General features: G+C 33.2%; 1 protein-coding gene and 1 long non-coding RNA gene across 2 annotated transcripts; both read right to left on the bottom strand.

Annotated features, from left to right (window-relative positions):
- Positions 1-6,233: 6,233 nt before the first annotated feature.
- On the bottom strand, positions 6,234-9,660 carry LOC139529767 (uncharacterized). The gene is made up of 3 exons (XR_011665888.1): positions 9,544-9,660; positions 8,131-8,232; positions 6,234-7,476 (listed from the first exon to the last, which is right to left on the bottom strand). It is a non-coding gene; the product is annotated as an uncharacterized lncRNA (long non-coding RNA).
- Positions 9,661-12,089: 2,429 nt separating this feature from the next.
- LOC139529757 (uncharacterized) lies at positions 12,090-17,933 on the bottom strand. Its single transcript, XM_071325639.1, has 4 exons — positions 17,786-17,933; positions 15,659-15,827; positions 14,141-14,283; positions 12,090-12,431 (listed from the first exon to the last, which is right to left on the bottom strand). The coding sequence occupies exons 1-4, from the start codon at positions 17,838-17,840 to the stop codon at positions 12,238-12,240; spliced, it is 561 nt and encodes a 186-aa protein (XP_071181740.1). The 5' UTR covers positions 17,841-17,933; the 3' UTR covers positions 12,090-12,237.
- Positions 17,934-18,966: the final 1,033 nt, after the last annotated feature.

Below are 18,966 nucleotides of genomic sequence, written 5' to 3'. Positions count from 1 at the left end.
TTCTGTGATGATCAAGGCCAAAATATTTGAAAATCCAAACTTATTATAAAGATGAAGAGCTTATTAACATAAAACGACAAAAGTGTATAGCCAAAGCCAGGCATGCAGAGTTATGTAAAAATGATTACTAAATTTTGTAATAGCAAATTCTGATAACACAATATCCACGCTTTAATGCCAGTACTGAAGTACTGGCTACTGGGCTGATGATACCCTAAAGGACTTGCAGTCTACCAGCAGAGGTATCGACCCAGTGGTAGTAAATGATTGATGATACTTTTATTAAATGATTATTTAGTACATTTTTTTCTGCACTAGATGGGCATTTTGATAATAGGACCGAGAACAACTTGCGTCTGAGAGCTTCTCAATGGAATCCTCAATCCTGTGAAGAGGATATGTGTCATTGACTGTCAAATTGTTCAACATACGAAAGTTCACACAAAAACGTGGGGATTCATCTTTCTTCCAAACTTAAAACTATGTATTTATTGCAGACTCAACTATGTCTTTTGCTAACATGCCATCAATTGCTGCATTGACCACAGCTGTAAAAAAAATATTAACAAAACTACCGAACTGTAATGTAAATACAAAAAAGGGAAGTTCATAAAAATAAAAACTTACAAACTCTGGACTATATGAATCATCGAAACAAACAGAAAACATCTGTCATATGCCAGACTAGTTACAGTCATTTTGCCCCAAAAAACTTGGTTTGAACCTGGTTTATAAGCTTGCTAAACGTTGCTGTTTATAGTTCCCTTATAATTATGTACACAATTGGGTGTGCAACCCAAGCAATGGTTGAATGCCGTACTTTAACCTATAATGGTTTACTTTTTACTAATTGTGACTTGGATAGAGAGTTGTTTTATTGGCACTCATACCACATCTTATGTTGATAGTTGGTTAATGTGATAATAATTGGGGCTCAGCAGCCAAAGCTGTGTAATCCTACACCACAACAAACAAACAAAAACAAATAACAAGCATACAAGTAAATCTGACAAAGACGCTAACAAAAAATAAGTTTTGATAAATGAAGTTGATATGTCTGTTTTATATGTTGCATGCATCCGTGTGTTTTAATGCTGTGTTTAACAACATTTAACTAGATCTTATTAAGAAAAATAACATTTAAACAAAAAAATGTAGTCTGAAAGAAAACTCTTTTCATTAGATGCTTTTTATCAGGCATGTCTAAACTGTATCTGTATACATAGTTGCATATAAGGAGATAATGAGCTGCCAATCTTTGTTTCATTTAGCAGTATTAACTCTTAAGTATGATTTAACTATCCTGTTATTGTTCCGTCATGAATTGGTTGAGGTTCGCCAAACAAGTCAATATTCAATTTAATAGACCGTTATTTGCATCTATTCTTGTGATCAACAATACCAGTTCCTTGTAATCGGTGATGAAACTAGTTATCAAAGGTACCAGGATTATAATTTAATACGCCAGACGCGTGGGTTCGTCTACATAAGACTCACCAGTGACGCTCAGATCAAAATAGTTATGAAGCCAAACAACTACAAAGTTGAAGAGCATTGAAAATGTGTTACTGGAGTTTGAAATATATATCAGAACTTCACTACTTGGAGTCAGTTGTACAGTTGTTGTTACAGATAATCTGTGGTAGCACATCTGACCTTCAAAATGTGACAATTTTCTTTCTATTTACCCAAAGGAATACCTAGTAAAATTGATCACTCAAACTCGGCTACATTTGTAGTCCTTGACAATCTATGTTATATGTTAAAGTCTGCTGCTATTCCAAAAGACGAAAAACGACAAAAAGACAAACATCAGTGCATAAAAGATAACATAGAAAACTAAAAATTAGGCAATACGATCCCCACTTAAAACCGGTTGTTCCAGAAGGGTAAGCTTAACCTGTTTCACATATGGCACCCGTCTTGTTGCTCATGTAAGTAAATACTAGTACTCGGAAATGTGGATATTTCAAATAACCAAGGAATTGTGGTAACAACAATGGAATATATCCGTCGTCATCTGTAAAACAGTCCACCAACTCGTGATGGCGATCATACATTTTTCGAAGGGATGTATTCAACTTCACCACTTGGAACTATTACTTTAAAAGCTTCCTTGTAAGTAACGAAATTATTCAAGGAAATCATGATGGGAATGCAAGTTCTTAAATAACATTTATATGGTACCTTTTTTCTGCACCAGATGCGCATTTCGACATAGAATGTCTCGACCCAGTATCGTATCAACTTGAAGAGATATATACTCAATATGCAGGTTCTGCTGTAATGATGCTGCATAGAAATGAAAAGTTTATAATTGGGAAAAATCATCTCTTTACTCAGTAAAGTTTTGTTCTCAGTCGACCATGTTGCTATTAAGGTATTTTGAATGAAAAAAATTATATCTTTTTCACAATAACGCGATTGTCCCTTATCCGAAGGTCCTCTGCCCTGGGTCCACTGGAGGCCTTCAAACCACTCGCCGAGTTCGGACGTACACTTGTGCAAGGTCTTGCTACGCCACTAATCGCTCGCGAAATAAAATTGGATTAAAGTATGTATATAATAATTATTTATGTAAATAAGACCTGCATGCGGCTACCTTTTCACCATTTTAAAAGTTTTCGAAATCCCTGGGACTATTATACTAACTGTTAGTATAATAATCCCAGGAAAAACTAAGGATTTTCTTATCTCAGGCATAGATTAGGGGACGACCATTTGATATTAGGGGTGGCAGGAAGATTTAGAAAATAATGATAACTCAGCCATGATAATAAAAATAATAAATGGTTTGTTCTGTGGAAGTTTGAAAATAAATTACCTGACTTGCAATGTATCGAAAATAAATAACTCAGCAGGTCTAATGGAAATTATGAGATGGCACCAGATTCTTCATAAATTCATCTTTTTTCCAAAAAAAAAAACCCGGGAAACACTTCCCAAATCTTTTAATAATAAAAGTATAAATATTGTTTAAATATACTTGAAATGTCTGAAAATTGGTTTCATTTAACTTGAGGTATATTGTCTCAGGAACACTTACCTCACTTTTATTACAGGGCCGTAACTACATTAAGGCAAATTCCTCATGTAGGAAATTTCAAAACCAAACGCGTGTCTCCATATCAAGTTGAGTTCACCGTAAGTGCCTTGCAAAACAAGCAAGTTCTGTTCTTCCTCAGACGTAGCCCTTAATTGATATTTCGGGATCAATGTTTCTTATTTGTTTGTCTTTTGTTTATTGCAGCCCTTCTGTATTCTGTTAGTGTTGCATTCATTTTGTAATTAGTAATTTTGTTATTAACTTGATCTAGAGTTTAAAAAAAAAACAGCAGCCACAGACTTAACTATGTGAATTACATTTTTGCTTTATCATGTATATTGGTTGTCCCTAGAAACCTAAGTCTTACACTGAATCTATACATTTTGCTTTCAGACCAAAATATTGTCAAAAGTTATTAAAACAGAACTTGCATTTTCAGATTAAGAAAGGATCTGGGGAACACCCAGAAAGCATGAGTTTGCATCATTTGTTCTATAGCTTCTTGGGCCTTCAGCGGTTCCAAAACCCTTCACAAAAAAAAAAATAACCATGTTTGACAATACTTTTAAAAAAAAAGCCTAGTTATAACCAAACTTTAATACTATGTAGTTGTATGCAATACATGTATATGCAGTAAGGAATATCGAAGATTCATATCTCCAATGGATGATGATTAATTCTGATTAAATGGTACATAATGACTTTACAATTACAATTATATATAGTATGTTCCCTATTGGAATTTTGAAAACAAGGATATACATGTATTATTTACAAATTTACAAACATTTAATAATTGTATGTTTTTGAATATTATAAATATAGTTGTGAAAATAAATAATCAGACCCTTGCTTTAATGAAAATGAAAAATCTTGCTTCAATAGTGCAAAAAATAGATAATGTGTCCTCTTAGTTTACAAAAATAAATAACCGATCCAAAACAAACCCTCCCCCCCCCTAGAATATCAAATGGTCGTCCCCTTACCTAAGCCGTATTTGGCACAATTTTTGGGAATTTTTAGTCCTCAATGCTCTTCCAACTTTATAAAATTGAGAATGGAAATAGGGAATGTGTCAAAGAGACAACAACCCGACCATAGAGAAGACAGCAGCAAAAGGTCACCAACAGGTCTTCAATGCAGCGAGAAATTCCCGCACCTGGAGGCGTCCTTCAGCTGGCCCCTAAACAAATATATATACTAGTTCAGTGATAATGAACGCCATACTAAACTCCAAATTGTACACAAGAAACTAAAATTAAAAATAATACAAGACTAACAAAGGCCAGAGATTCCTGACTTGGGACAGGCGAAAAAATACCTCTAGCCAATGCAGAAAAGTAAACGCATAACAAAACAATACGCACATTAAAATTCAGTTCAAGAGAAGTCCGAGTCTGATGTCAGAAGATGTAACCAAAGAAAATAAACAAAATGACAATAATACATAAATAACATCTGACTACTATATAGCAGTTAACTGACATGCCAGCAGCAGACTTCAATTAAACTGATTGAAAGATTATGTCTTCATTATATGAATATCAGGCACAATCCTTCCCGTGAGGGGTTTAGTATCCTACCATCATAACATATATGAGAAGAACATAATGCGTGTCATGCAAACAACTGGTTTTTAAATAAATGTGTTTAGGTCCGATGCAAAGACCCTATAAGTGAATCAATATTAACGCCAAAATATTCAATCTTTAATGACCTGACAACAGTATCGTAACTATATCCCTTCTTAATAAGTCTATTTAAAGGTTTTGTTAGCTTCTGAGGTGAATACTGACATTGTGCTTTATAAGGAATATTTCCATTAAATATCGGATGTGAAATACCTGAACGTATAAGAAGTCTGCATGTTGAGCTCTATAATTTACGAATGATGTCCTTATACTGATGATAAAATTTAGTAAATGTTTTGACTAGTTTGTGATATCAAAAACCCTGGTGTAATAATTTATCAGTAATACATAAATTTCTCTCATTAAAATCTAAAACATTGTTACATACACGAGCGAATCGTACAAGTTGAGATATATAAACACCGTAAGATGGTGACAAGGAAACGTCACCATCTAAAAATGGATAATTAACGATAGGAAATGAGAAATCATCTCTTTTATCATAAATTTTAGTATTAAGCTTTCCGTTAATGATATAGATGTCAAGATCGAGGAAAGGGCAGTGGTCATTGTTGGTATTAGCTTTATTTAAAGTAAGTTCTTTAGTATACATACTGAAGTCGTCATTATTGAGAGCCAAAATATCATCCAAATATCTAAAAGTATTATTAAATTTGTGTATCAGATGTTGTTTCGATGGGTCTTTGCTGATTTTTGTCATAAATTGTAACTCATAGCAATACAAAAACAGGTCCGCAATAAGTGGTGCACAGTTAGTCCCCATTGGAATTCCGATAACCTGGCGATATACGGAAACTCCACAGCGAACAAAAATGTTATCTAGTAAAAATTCAAGGGCAGATATAGTATCAACGCATGTCCAATTGACATAGTTTTTTTTTGTTTATTGCTACTAGAAAATGACCTAACAGAGTTTGAACATGTATATTAACATTCTGACTTTTTAAATGCCCAATTAATTAGGTGTGTGATTTTTTTCTTAATGAGAATGTGAGGCAATGTGGTATATAGGGTAGAAAAATCAAAACTTTGAACAGATTCAAAATCACCAATATAAGCATGCAATTTATCAAGTACTTCCAACGAGTTTTTGACAATCCAAAAGTTATTAATTCCACTATTTTCGAAGGCCTTATTTGAACAATTTATTATCAGGTTTTTGATTGTACCAAGTGTACTGGTAAGAAGAATAGATAATTTAGTAGTGGAACAATGGCTTGAAGACGAAATAAATCTATATTTGTAAGGTGTTTTGTGTAGCTTCGGAAGCTAAAAGTTTATATTTGTTACATATGTCGTTTTCTGAAAATGGAACTCAGTTGTAATGTTGGTGAATTGGTGAGTTCTTTCTGTAGAACCTCAATGTAAAATTTACGTCAAACAATTATAATATTATTAGCAGCATATATACTTGTTTGGCTTTTAAACTATTTTGATATGAGCGTCACTGATGAGTCTGATGTAGACGAAACGCGTGTCTGGCGTATCAAAATTATAAGCCTGGTACCTTTGATAACTATTGTAACTAATTCAAATCAAAATTCGATGTTTAATTGCACTTTCTTATAAACATGAAATTGTTTCTTTCAACACCGAAAATATCGGTTATTGATTTTGGGATGTACGGCGGGCGGGCGGGCGTTCGGGCGACAGGCAAATGTTATCCGTGCATTTACTCATGAACCGTTCAACCAAAGTTTTTTTTTTCAAAATTAAATATGTTGCTTCTGATGACAAAATGGAGGTCAAGTTCAATAATGGCGATTTTCACTTTTCCAAATCAGGAGTTATGGTTCTTGAAAGATTGAAAAATGGCGTTTCCAGTCATGTCGTTGCATTTACTCATGAACTGTTCAATCAATGCTTATTAAATTTTGATATGTTGTTACTAATGACAAAATGGAGGTCAAGTTTGATATTCATGATTTTCACTTTTATCGATCAGTAGTTATGGTTCTTGAAAGATTAAAAATCTGAGTTACGTTTCTTGAAAGATTGAACAATTGTGTACCACAACTCGGAAACGTAAAATCTAAAATTAATGAATAAAAGAAAGGGGAGCTCACGCCAATAGATATAAACAAATCACCAAAGTTGTACACAAATTGATGGAAGTATTTTTATTGAGTCAATGTCCGACATGTTGACAACGGACGGACGGACAAACCCATGCTGTATCAAATATTCAATCTCAATTCAAATTCAGAGCTGTTTGAAGCTTAAATGTTGTGTCTACAAAAGTCTTGCTCAACTGTTCAGGGTTTGACCTCTGCAGGAAACTGTGGTTTGCTGTCTCTCTGACAGCCTGATAGATCTAATATAAACGTGTACAAGCAGATATTCGCAAATCTATAGCTGATTTAGAGATACCAATGCCCACACGAATATTCCTTAAATAATATACAGTGCACATTAAAAACATTAAAAGCAAATTGATTTTACAAAACACTATTAATACAAGTCATGTCATGTTGAATAATTACAGAAAATGAATCTGATATGGTTGTTTTATGGCACTTGTCAACGAGAAACATTAATATTTTGATACAGTTTCACAAAATTCCTCCATAGAACATGTTCGTATAAATTCTCTGTTTGGTTTTACTCTTCTTGAACTGCCCATTTTAGACTTCCGAAAACTGTGTTTCTTCATACTTTTTACATTACTGTTTTTGTCAGGTTTTGAGTCTTTGAAACTTTCAAATTTCCTATTCTTTTCTGGATCATTTTGTGTTTCTGTAGTTTCCTGCTTTCCATATTTACCCAAAGTAAAAATTTCTGAAAAGACAAACATGATCTATATAATTTTTAATCAATCTTATAATGGTCTCAAGTAAAGCCAAACTCGGACAAGAGATCAAAGCTATGCTCGACGATGTCCACATTTCCATTCCAGTGACAAAGTATTGCCTACTAAACTGGTGATACCCTCGAGGAATAACAGTCAAAAAGCAGAGGAATCGTCGATTCATTGGAAGAAATACATTTAACGGCAACAATCTACAATTGGTGCTTTGAGTTGGTGCACGAGGCTAACATGTTAGAGAATTAAAATCCTTATTCAAACATATGCAAACACGTGCGTAGAACTATGTAGAAACCCCATCGAAAAAAATGCAGGGATTTGCCCTTACAAATACCGCTTGATGATTATTAATGATTGAACATAGTATGCCGATTTTAGTAGAATCGACAACTCAAAATTATTTTTTACTAGTATTTGTTTTTGATCACATATCGTGTGTTTCTGCACTTTAACACCCTTGCTTTCATACTTTTTGCTTTGAGCATCCCTGTTAAAAGTAAATGAAAATAAGCGGTCCGAGCCCATAAATAATCATAAACTGTCCTTTTGATTTTTGTTCAATCAATATAAATTCAACGTTTGCATAAATTTAAAAGAATTTCAGTCCTATCTATATGACGTCTTACTGCTGTCTATAACGAAGTTCCTCTGTTTCATGAATGCATCTTCCTCGTCTACTGGATCGCTACAGCAACAACAACCGTTTCCCATTTCATTCCTAACTAAATCTAAAAAAATGAATAAGAATGTGTCCATAGTATGGATGCCCCATTCGCACTATCAATTTCTATATTCAGTGGACAGTGAAATTGGAGTATAAACTCTAATTTAGCATTAAAATTAGAAATATCATAACATGGGGAACATGTGTACTAAGTTTCAAGTTGATTGGACTTCAACTTTATCAAAAACTACCTTGACCAAAAACTTTAACCTGAAGCGGGACAGACGGACGGACGGACGAACGAACGCACAGACCATAAAACATAATACCCCTCTTTTATCGTATGTGGGGCATTGATTTTTGAAAAAGTAACAGCGATCAGTTTCATATAAAATCCTTCGACTATGTCATGAACAATTCGGTAAACCTACGATCAAATTATATAGGTTGTAAGATTTGTTTGTGAAATTTATCACAGTTGCATAATTTAGATTTTTATACAGCTGCAACTAAAGTGTCCATTCAGATTATAATTACTCCATACATTCTAATGCGAACTAATGATAACTTAACTCGAAAAAATATTGAACACTTTATTCCTAACGCCTCCGTCAAAAATTAGATTTAAATAATGACAACCACTCAAGATTTTAGCACAGTAACTTCATCCTTTTAATTTGATCAACATATACAATTGTGACAACAGACACTTAGGAGATGAGCAATCATTTACAAAAAAAAAATACATATTATACCGATATTAGATCATATTATGGACCATAATGTTCAGCACACATACAGGTTCATTGGGTTTAAAGTTTAAAACTGTACAATATTAAGTAAATAATGTTTGCAATCACTGAAGCAAGCTTGTCGTTTATTGCTGTATATCATATTTGTTTTTGTTCATTGTTTTGTTCGTTTTCTCGATTGAAATTTTTGAAATTATTAATTTCGGGGCCTTCTAAAGCCGACTATGTGGTATAGATTTTGCTCATTTTTGCAGGTGACCTAACGTTGTTAACTTCTACGTCTTTTGGACTCGGGTGGAACGAGACTTGTCTCATTGGCACAAGGCTAAAGTACTATAACTGCCTCTGAAGACAGCCCATCAACAGAGTTTCTGACACAATGATTTTACTGCAAACGAGTTACAATGGTAAAAGTCCGTAGTCCAATACTACGCAGTGCAAACAAACTTATAACACGATTGAAATCTGAGACTTCATAAATATTATACGCTACATAAAGATTATTTCAGTGTCGTGATCGGATCAATACAGTCTTAGCATGAACCTTTATTTTTAGTTTCAATGTATTTAATGTCTTAATTGTTTTGTTTTTTTTTTGCTTAAAAAATAAAATGTATACTTACTTAGAATTTGAAAACAGTCCTATAAGATGTAAAATAAAACGGATGTTGATATTGTGAAAAGGAAAAGTGACAGAAGTTTAGTGAAATGTTGACGTGAAAGTCTAGTATTTATATCCGTTGTTGGTTAACATTTATTTATACTGTACATGCGGTACTCGTGATGAGAAATGAATATCAAATGTACTTTGCCATGTTAGTGTCAGTCAAATAATTGTTTAAATACTAAGACTGACAGACGACTATCATGGTAGACATGGTTGATAAACTAAAAACGTGATGAGTTTAGGCCAAACAGCGTGTTTAAGTCAAAACCTAAATGATAATTGTCTTCGTAACGGAAGTAGTTTTGGCGTTTGTTAGGGGAACTGTATCTAACTATACACTAAACGAAAAGAAGACAAGCCTCTATGATTATTGTTCTATCAATAAGATTAAATATACCAGTATTTTTGTTCAGATTGTCTTTGATAGCTTCGATTAGAAGGATTTAAGTTAGCTAACACTTAAATCCACACATTCGTTACTTTCACAATGAAAACAAGCAGCAATGCATGATTGCTTAACTTATGACGGTTAAGTACATGCATATATAATGTTGTTCTGTGTCTTACATAAGGTTGTGTCTTCATGCCATGTTAAATATTACTATAGTATAAAACTTAAGAGATGTCGTATGATTCCTATGAAAAACCATTCACCAGAGACCAAGAACGTGAATGGAACAACTATATATAGAACACCGGTTGGCCTTCAACAATTACCAATCCAACATTCCGTTTTATTAGTAACTTGAGACAGACACATAATAAATGTGGTGGGCTAATCATGCATGTGAGCGTGAATCCTCCCTTAATATGTGACAGTGATGTGTCAGCAGAACATAAGAACAAAATATAACAAGACTTGCACCTTCACATTTCCATGTTGCATGAACGCATCAATATTTGCCAAAACCAGAATAAAAAAGAGGAAGATGATGCCAAAGGGTCATTCAAAAGTTTACATAATCAGACAACGCCAAAGCAAAACACGAAACTAGACCACAGTGCACCAACACTACATAGAAACAAAAGACTTACTAAAATGAACCCAAAAAAAACAAGAGTTGATTAACATATTCTGCTCCGCTAGTGGCACCAGTCATTTTCACACATGGGAAGTACAACGATTATGAGTCTAATTCAATGGTAAACAAGCATAAAAGTTTACTTCATAATGATCATGTGCACTTAGTTTACATATGTGACCACACACTACCTTAAATAAAACCTGACTTTAACTCAAGCTAATACGAACAACGAACACTTCCCCTTCCTAGATCTGAGTTTAAACCGTATTTATTAATGAAGATTACAACAAGTATTATACAATGTTACATGAAATTCAAATATCCTAGATCTTGATATCTATTTTTTTCATGTGAAGCCTATACCAAAATTTACGATAAAAGAGATGAATTTTCATTTCCTATTTTTATTATCCATTTTAAGATGGTGACGTTTCTTTCAGCTTATCACCATATTATGGTGTTTATATATCTCAACTTGTTCGAATCTTACGATACTACAGACTTGTCAATACATTCACTAAATTTTTATCATCGGTACAAGGACGTCATCTGTAAATATAAATCGACGTCCAAACTCTTATATACATCCAACCTTTTATGATGATATTCTATACAAAGCAAACAAATGTCATCATCCACCTCTAAAGCTAACCACACGTTTAAATATACTTATTCAGAAGGGATATACATTTTTGTAGTGACGATACTGTTGTCAGATAATTAAGATGGCATTTATTGAATAAATATTGATTCACTCATAGGGTCTTTGCATAAGAAATCAACATATTTGTTCTAAAACCAGTTGTTCGTATGATACGGGTTATGTTCTGTTCGCATATCTAGTAATGGTATGATACTAAATAACTAACGGCAGGAATTGTGCTTGATTTTCATATGATGAAGACATAATCTTTAAATCTGTTTAATTGAGGTCTGGAGCCGGTATTGTATCGGAGTAACTACAAGAAGTCCTTTGTTAATTTAAGCTTTCATTGTCATTTTGCTTAGTTTCTTCTGCTATCTATTCTGACAACGGACATCGGACTCGGACTTCTTCTTTTAAACCGAGTTCTTCTGTGCGTATTTATGTGTGTTTGTTGGGTAGAGGTATATGGGAGTGTTGAGATCTTACAAAACTTGGTTAACCCCGCCGTATTTTTGCACCTGTTCCCAAGTCAGAAACCTCTTACCATTGTTTTTCTTGTATGTTTTTTTTTAATTTGGTTTATTTAAATGTTTTGGTGCTTAGCTTGATGTCCATTTTCTCTGAACTAATACATATTTTTGTTTAGGGGCCAGCTGAAGCCCGCCTCCAGATACAGGATTATCTCGCTTTGTTGAAGACCCAGTGGAGGCTATGGGCCGTTTCCTGCTCTTTGGTCGGGTTGTTGTCTCTGACACATTTTCTGTTTCCATACTTCCATGTTTTGCCCTTTAACTATAGAAAACAAACACCAAGTAAAACAATTCATTGGTGTATTATAAATATTTTTAATTAAATAAAATAATACATAGTAACACCCTATCAAAGTTCAGCAAATAGTTTGTTTCAATGTAAAATATGTTCTCCCTAACACACAAGAGCATATACATTTATATTGTTCTCTAGGACCTTCTAATTTTGATCACTGTGGTTTAACTTCATTGTTGACTAAATCCACTTTACTAGTTGAATCGACATTTTCAACGTTACTTAGGTATATATTGTTTGTGGCGACAGCTTCGTATGGTGGGGGTGGGTAGTTAAAGTTTACGTCTCCTTCTGTTTGATATGCCGCTCCATCGTAAGCTGGGGTTGCAGGGTGTATTATTGGACTTCCTGAAAAGGGGAAAAAGATGAATGTCAATAATTTCTAAAAGTGCTAGCAAAAATGTTGTTATATTTGAAAAATAATTGATTTTTTTTTCTTTTTTTTCCTATATAAACAGATAAAGACTGATACCAAACAGATAACAGGTAAAATCGAGAAACATTATAAGAATTGAGTCTTTTTATATTATTGCATGCATGTTAATTAAGGGAGATAACTCTGTAAAATCAGCTACACTTTTTAAGTACACTGTGTTCTTAATGGAATATTAAGCTTCTCAATGATCAAAAGTAGTGTTTGTCAAACTGCTATATATATAACCAGTGTAATTTTTCTGATAAATTACCGACCGTGAAAGGGCTGTATAGCCAGTTAAGGTCGTTAAAAACGTCCATTTGTTGTTGATAAATTGGTTGGTTCAAATATTTTGAAATTTTTATATTTTTGTCAAAGGGTCAAAGTAAATACTTTCTCAAAATTTTATGAAAATTAAACGAGCCAAATTAATTTTAGTGAAGGTGTTGTGTACCACCTTCATCGAAGTTTTTTCCTTTTCAATTTACGTTTTCCTTGACGTAGGGAATGGAGAAAAGAGATGTGTTATATTAAATTTTGTCTATTTGGCAATTCATAATTTTACTATAACAACTAAAAACTTTTCTTTGGCAAAATTTTATTATAACAGATCAATGACTAATGTTCTCGGGATCAATTTAAAACAGAGAACATTTTTAATTATCTTGAGTCAATTCAAAATTAGGTCAGCAATGACACAGTTTCTAAAATATATAGAGAAGGTTCTTTTTGGGGGCTAATTGAATTCTGCAAATTGATTGGAAAAATATAATTAAATAATCATTAAATTTTTATTTTTTAAAACTCAAAGAAGGTCCTTTCTAGATGGCATAATTTTTATTCTCGTCGTGTTTTAAAAAATGACATATTTATAACTTATAATAAATAGCGGTACTTATGATATGACTTTGTGCAAATCACGAGGATCTCAAAAGTCATTAGACCATAAATATTTTCAGAGCTGACGCCAAAAACTCATCGGAAAAAGGGCATTTATCATTTGAAAGTTCAGAAGGTTAACCTTAAAAAATGTTACCTAAGAAACACCAGACAAGTTTATTGTTCGTGGTTTTGTGGCAAGAGACAGAGTGTCAATTAACTTGCACCTGCAAAAAGCATATTATTCTAACTGTATGCAATAAATGGTTACTATTTGAAAGAGCTTTGAACAACTAGCTTTCAGTAACTGTGAGTACTCTCAGGTCAGTTCTTTCTGTCTTTTGTCTTTATACTTTATATTTTTGTACTTTGTCACAATTTGATGAGTCAAGCCTTTTCTACTTACCCTTCCGGAACACCTGAGATCACCCCAGTTTTTGGTGGGGTTCGTGTTGCTTAGTCTTTAGTTTTCTATGTTGTGTTTTGTGTACTATTGTCATTTTATTTTTAGCCATGGCGTTGTCCGTTTACTTTTAATATATGAATTTGACTGTCCCTTTGTATCTTTCATCCCTCTTTATAACTGTTTTAACAGTTTGTTCTAATGTTGTACTATATGCCACTGTTTCATATGAGTAGATGGTCGAGTTTTTTTTTATGTGTCTGTCCCATGTCAGGAGCCCACAATTCAGGGCGTGTCGACTAGCAAATGTTCCTGAATCATTTAATTTGTTTTTGATATAATTGTGAAATAAATACCTACCTATAGTTGAAATACCGGTTGTTGCAAATACTGCTCTTCTTGTCCTTGTCCTGTATTTGGCGTGACAATAAACAATACAAGATATGAACAGACATATACCAAACAGGCCACCAATGACTCCACCTAATATTATACCCGCGTTCCTGAAAACAGAAATTTAGAAACTGGGTAGTCAATTATTCCACCTGCTCTTAAACCCTTTGTCCTGAAAACAGAAATATACTAACGAAGCTTCCAATTACTCAACCTGCCATTTAACCTTTGTCTTGAAAAACAGAAGAAACTAACCAGGTCGCAAATTACTTCAATTTCTATTAAACCCTTGTCATTGAAAATAGAATAAATCAATCAGCTCGCCTATTGATCCACCTGCTCTTAAACCCTTGTTTCCGAAAACAGAACAAATCAACCAGGTCGCAAATTACTTCACCTGCTATTAAGTAAACCCTTGTCCCTGAAAACAGAAATATAAAAACAAAGCATATTGTATCGTTATACATATAAAGTGTTTTTTTTTTATTTTATCAAAAACAAAATCACTGTTTATATCGCTAAAAAACAATAGGACGTTTCTAATTAAAACCATTTAAGGATTAATCAAAAAGAGTAGAATTAACGAAAGGGAGCGAACAAAGTCTCTTTTATCGTAGATTGCTGTTATGATTCCCGTGTGAAAACTGAATTATTTAAATTTAGAAAAAAACCCTATTGCTGTAAATATTAGATTTATTTTAAGTAAGTTCGAAATTTTTCTGTGTTGATTATTTAGAGCAAACCCATCAACAAGGTTACAGTAATTATTATTAAACTTACAATGAAATATAATTGACTGGTCTCTACTGTGGTTAGTTTTTGCTTAATTACCATACATGAACTAGCCTGATAGGGGCGCAATTGGTTCACAGAGGAATACCTACATCATGTCGATAAACTTTATTTCCGAAACGTCTATAATCACCTTTCCTTTTTAGATAACAAATGAAAGTTTAATGTCCAATAATTAATCTTGTGTATAAAAATAAAAGGGTGTAAGGGTTTGTGTGTAAATTAAACAGTAAGCCATAGCCATAGCCAGGGTCATTATACATAAAGCTAGTATTCAAGTTAAGACCAATCATAGTACTCATTTATCGTAGGACATGCAGAACAAGAATGTGTCCCCAGTACATGGATGCCCCATCCGCACTATTATTTTCTATGTTCAATGGATCGTGAAAATAGGGTAAAATCTCTAATTTGGCATTAAAATTAGAAAAATGTGTCATAGGGAACATGTGTACTAAGTTTCAAGTTCAAACTTCATCAAAAACTACCTCGACAGAAAACTTTAACCTGAAGCGGGACAGACGGACGAACGAACGGACCAACGAACGAACGCACAGACCAGAAAACATAATGCCCATAAATAGGGCATAAAAATCTGTCCGTTTGGAACAAATCTTAACTTAAGTAGCTTTATGCATATAGGCACAGACATTAAGTAAGGTAACTGGTTAACAATTATTAGAGTCTACGTACGTCGAATTTGAAGAAGAATCATAATTGTCATAACTGTAGTCCCTATAGCTATATCTGTAGGATCTGAAAGATCTGTAAGATCTGTAAGATCTATATGAGTAATAAGATCTGTAAGATCTATACGAGTAATAAGATCTGTAAGATCTGTACGACTCGGAATATCCTACAACTAGAAAATGACAAATTAGTAACATTGAAGTCACAAAAATGCATACGCAAAATTACAAATTTACGATTTTGAAATCACAAAACTACAAAGAGAAAATCACAAAATTACAATGTTTAAATAAAAAACTACGACTAGAATATAACAGAATTAAAACTACAAAACTCATAATTACAACTAGAAAATCACAAAATGCCTACTATCAAATTAAAAAAAATATATAAAACACTGAAATCACAAAATTACAAAATAACAACTATAAAATTCAAAATCATGAAAATGAAAATACAAAACTGCAACTTGAAAATCGCAAGACTCTAACTAGAAGATCACGAAACTTTCAAGTAGAAAAGAACAAAACTGCAATTATTACATAAAAAAAATAATATACAACTATAATAGAGTAAAAAACGGGGATTCAACGCCCTCGTGTTGACCTCAGATGGATATGGCTATTATTCTAGGTCCCTTCTGGTATTGTGCCTATTCACGTATTTCGGTACTCTTATATCATTGGCTTTCGCATTTTTGGTTTTGAGCCTGACTGATGAAGGTTAATTGAAAAAAATACTTCAGACGTATCAATGAATAAATTGTTATTTTTCATATGTTTAGTCTGTTTTGGTGATATCCATTTGACGTGACTTTTTACTTACACATCATGTCTTTGTGTTATATTGTTCTATGGTATAATTTTTGTATTCTGGTCTTTCATTTTTGCTAATGTGCCTATATGCCTTGTTATGTTTCTTTGTTACATTTCACGTGGCTCTGTAATAATCCATCCCGCCTTTGTGCTAGTATGGTATTTTTTTTGTATTCTTGTCTTTCATTGTTGCTTTGTTTATATGCCTTTTATGTTTCCTTGTTACTATTTTGTTTTGTTTTCATCTTTATTAAGATTATAACACTATTTTGACTGCAATACCAATATTTTTTACGTTTTTACCTATAATGTCTGTTTTTTTGTTCACACATCGCTGTCAAAATAATGAAATTGTATGCGACTGTCATACACGTTAGAGGTTTAGCTAGCTATGAAACCATGTTTTTATCCACCATTTTCAACATTTGAAGATGCCAGTGCCGAGCCAGAAATGTGACAGTTGTTGTCAATTCGTTTGGTGTGTTTGAGCTTTTGATTTTTCGATTTGATTTGGGATTTCCGTTTTTCCTCGGAGTCCAGTATTTTTGGGATTTTTCTTTTGATAATTAAATCTCAAAATCAAAACTTACTATAACTAAAAAATAAAACGAATGGGTAGTATACACCAAAAGTTATAGTTTCTGAGTTATTTAATTTTGAAGAGTATCAGATAATTCATTTTCAGTTAATAAGTCAATAAGAGTATCAGAACTTTTTACGTGAAGTTGCAATCGTAAAGATCAACACTTTGCTTTCGTAAGTTGATTTAAAAATGGTTTTATGATTCTTGGTTGCGAACGTAAAATGTCTTTGATTGAACATTCATGTGTTATGCTAGCTCCGGAGCCGTAACTCTAATGGTCTCTATTATATTTTTTATAATCCGTAAATTTTCTGAAAATATCACATGGACATAAGAGATACGGTTCCGTAGACTAGTGTTATCCGAATTGCCACTATTTACCTAACATATATATAATGAAAGAAAAAGAGAAAAGTCCTTTTGTTTCAATTGGCGCAATCGTATACCTTTTGTTAGGCACAAATCATACTTTATATTTTAAAAATCAGTGGCACAAACGTAAAACTAGAATTTGCACTAATACTGTGTTGCGCAAAACGACTTTATTTTTTTTGCTCAAACGGATTTATCCCAACTTTATCAACAGTCATTGTGTGTGTATATACTTGTATACAGAAAAAGAAAAATAACCATCAAATTTTGTCATCATTTGGATTTTGTAATTGGTAAATAAAATTGAATGAGGAAATTCCTTACAATTAAAGTCGATAATGTATGAAAACAAATACATACCTAAGAGACCGATGATGAAAGACAGTAAACTTGATGACAGCAAAAATGGCTGCATCTTATGTAATGCAAATAAGATAACTAAATATATTTGCGTTTTATGTAAATATCCGTCAACGAATCCTTCGTCGGAAATTGGAAATAGGAAGGTTCATTTGTATTGTTTGTACATATTAAAAATGATGAATAATTACAAAGTGAAATAACCTAAGTGTATTTCCGTACATTCAAACCTATCTTTGTACTTAATAGAAAATTACATGTCCAGCTTCCGTATTCGTACAAATGAACACTATGATAGCACATAATTAAACAGGTTTCACGAAATAAAAACCATTTTGATGTCACCTCATTTTGACGTTTTCCCATATCGCTCTTAAAACATCAAAGTACATAGAAAAATCCCTCTTTAAAATGAATAAGTTTACAAGATAAATACATTTTTTTTACCATTTCTCAAATGTGCGACACAAAGGGACGAGTTTGCGGGTACCTGCGGAGGATATTTTGCTTCCGAAACTTGAAGGCTTGAGTATACCCGCAGAGGATTTTCCCGTCAAACACCAGTTGAGTATTGTTATAACTATGTTTTTCGTTCGAGAGTAGGAGGCTAAAGCGTACCTTCTAATATAAAAATAAAAAAATGGTATGATTGTCAACGAGACAACTCTCCACAAGAGACCGAATGACCGTGACATTTACAACTAAATGTCACCTTACGGCCTTCGATAATGAATAAAAATCCATATCCGCATTGTCAGCTATAAAAGGCCCCGATATGACAAATGTAAAACAATTCAAACGAGAAAAACTATTGACCAGATTTATGTACAAAATAATGAACAAAAAAAATTATTTATACAGCAACAAACGACAACCACAAAATTACATGCTACATTTGTACTTACATTGGACAGGCACATGAAGAATGTGGCGGGATTAAAATTGTTAGGAGGTGCCCAATCCTCCCCTAACCAGCTGGGGCAGTTGTGTTACAGTACAACATATGGACAAACTATAAAACAAACACAGAGTGGGCGTGGCAGTTAACTTCAATCACATCCCTTACGACAGAAATACAACGAGATTTGAGAGTACGCGCAGTTACTGACAGCTGGTTCAAAGCCAATAACAACTAATAAAATAATCGTGCACGCTAAGACAGTTTCCGTCCGACACTGGGG

The sequence above is a fragment of the Mytilus edulis genome, chromosome 1 (assembly GCF_963676685.1).
Source record: "Mytilus edulis chromosome 1, xbMytEdul2.2, whole genome shotgun sequence".
Lineage (NCBI taxonomy): Eukaryota > Metazoa > Mollusca > Bivalvia > Mytilida > Mytilidae > Mytilus > Mytilus edulis.
The sequence above is the reverse complement of the archived record's forward strand: the minus strand, read 5'-3'. Positions and strand labels throughout refer to the sequence as shown.

What these genes read in the sequence shown, in the direction of transcription:
- LOC139529757 (XM_071325639.1), bottom strand. Translation starts at nt 17,840, where the DNA reads ATGCAGCCATTTTTGCTGTCATCAAGTTTACTGTCTTTCATCATCGGT. An exon ending in TTTCATCATCGGTCTCTTAG is followed by an intron (nt 15,828 to 17,785) that starts GTATGTATTTGT and finishes GTCATTTTCTAG; the next exon opens with TTGTAGGATATTCCGAGTCG. An exon ending in GATTCTTCTTCAAATTCGAC is followed by an intron (nt 14,284 to 15,658) that starts GTACGTAGACTC and finishes TTCTGTTTTCAG; the next exon opens with GAACGCGGGTATAATATTAG.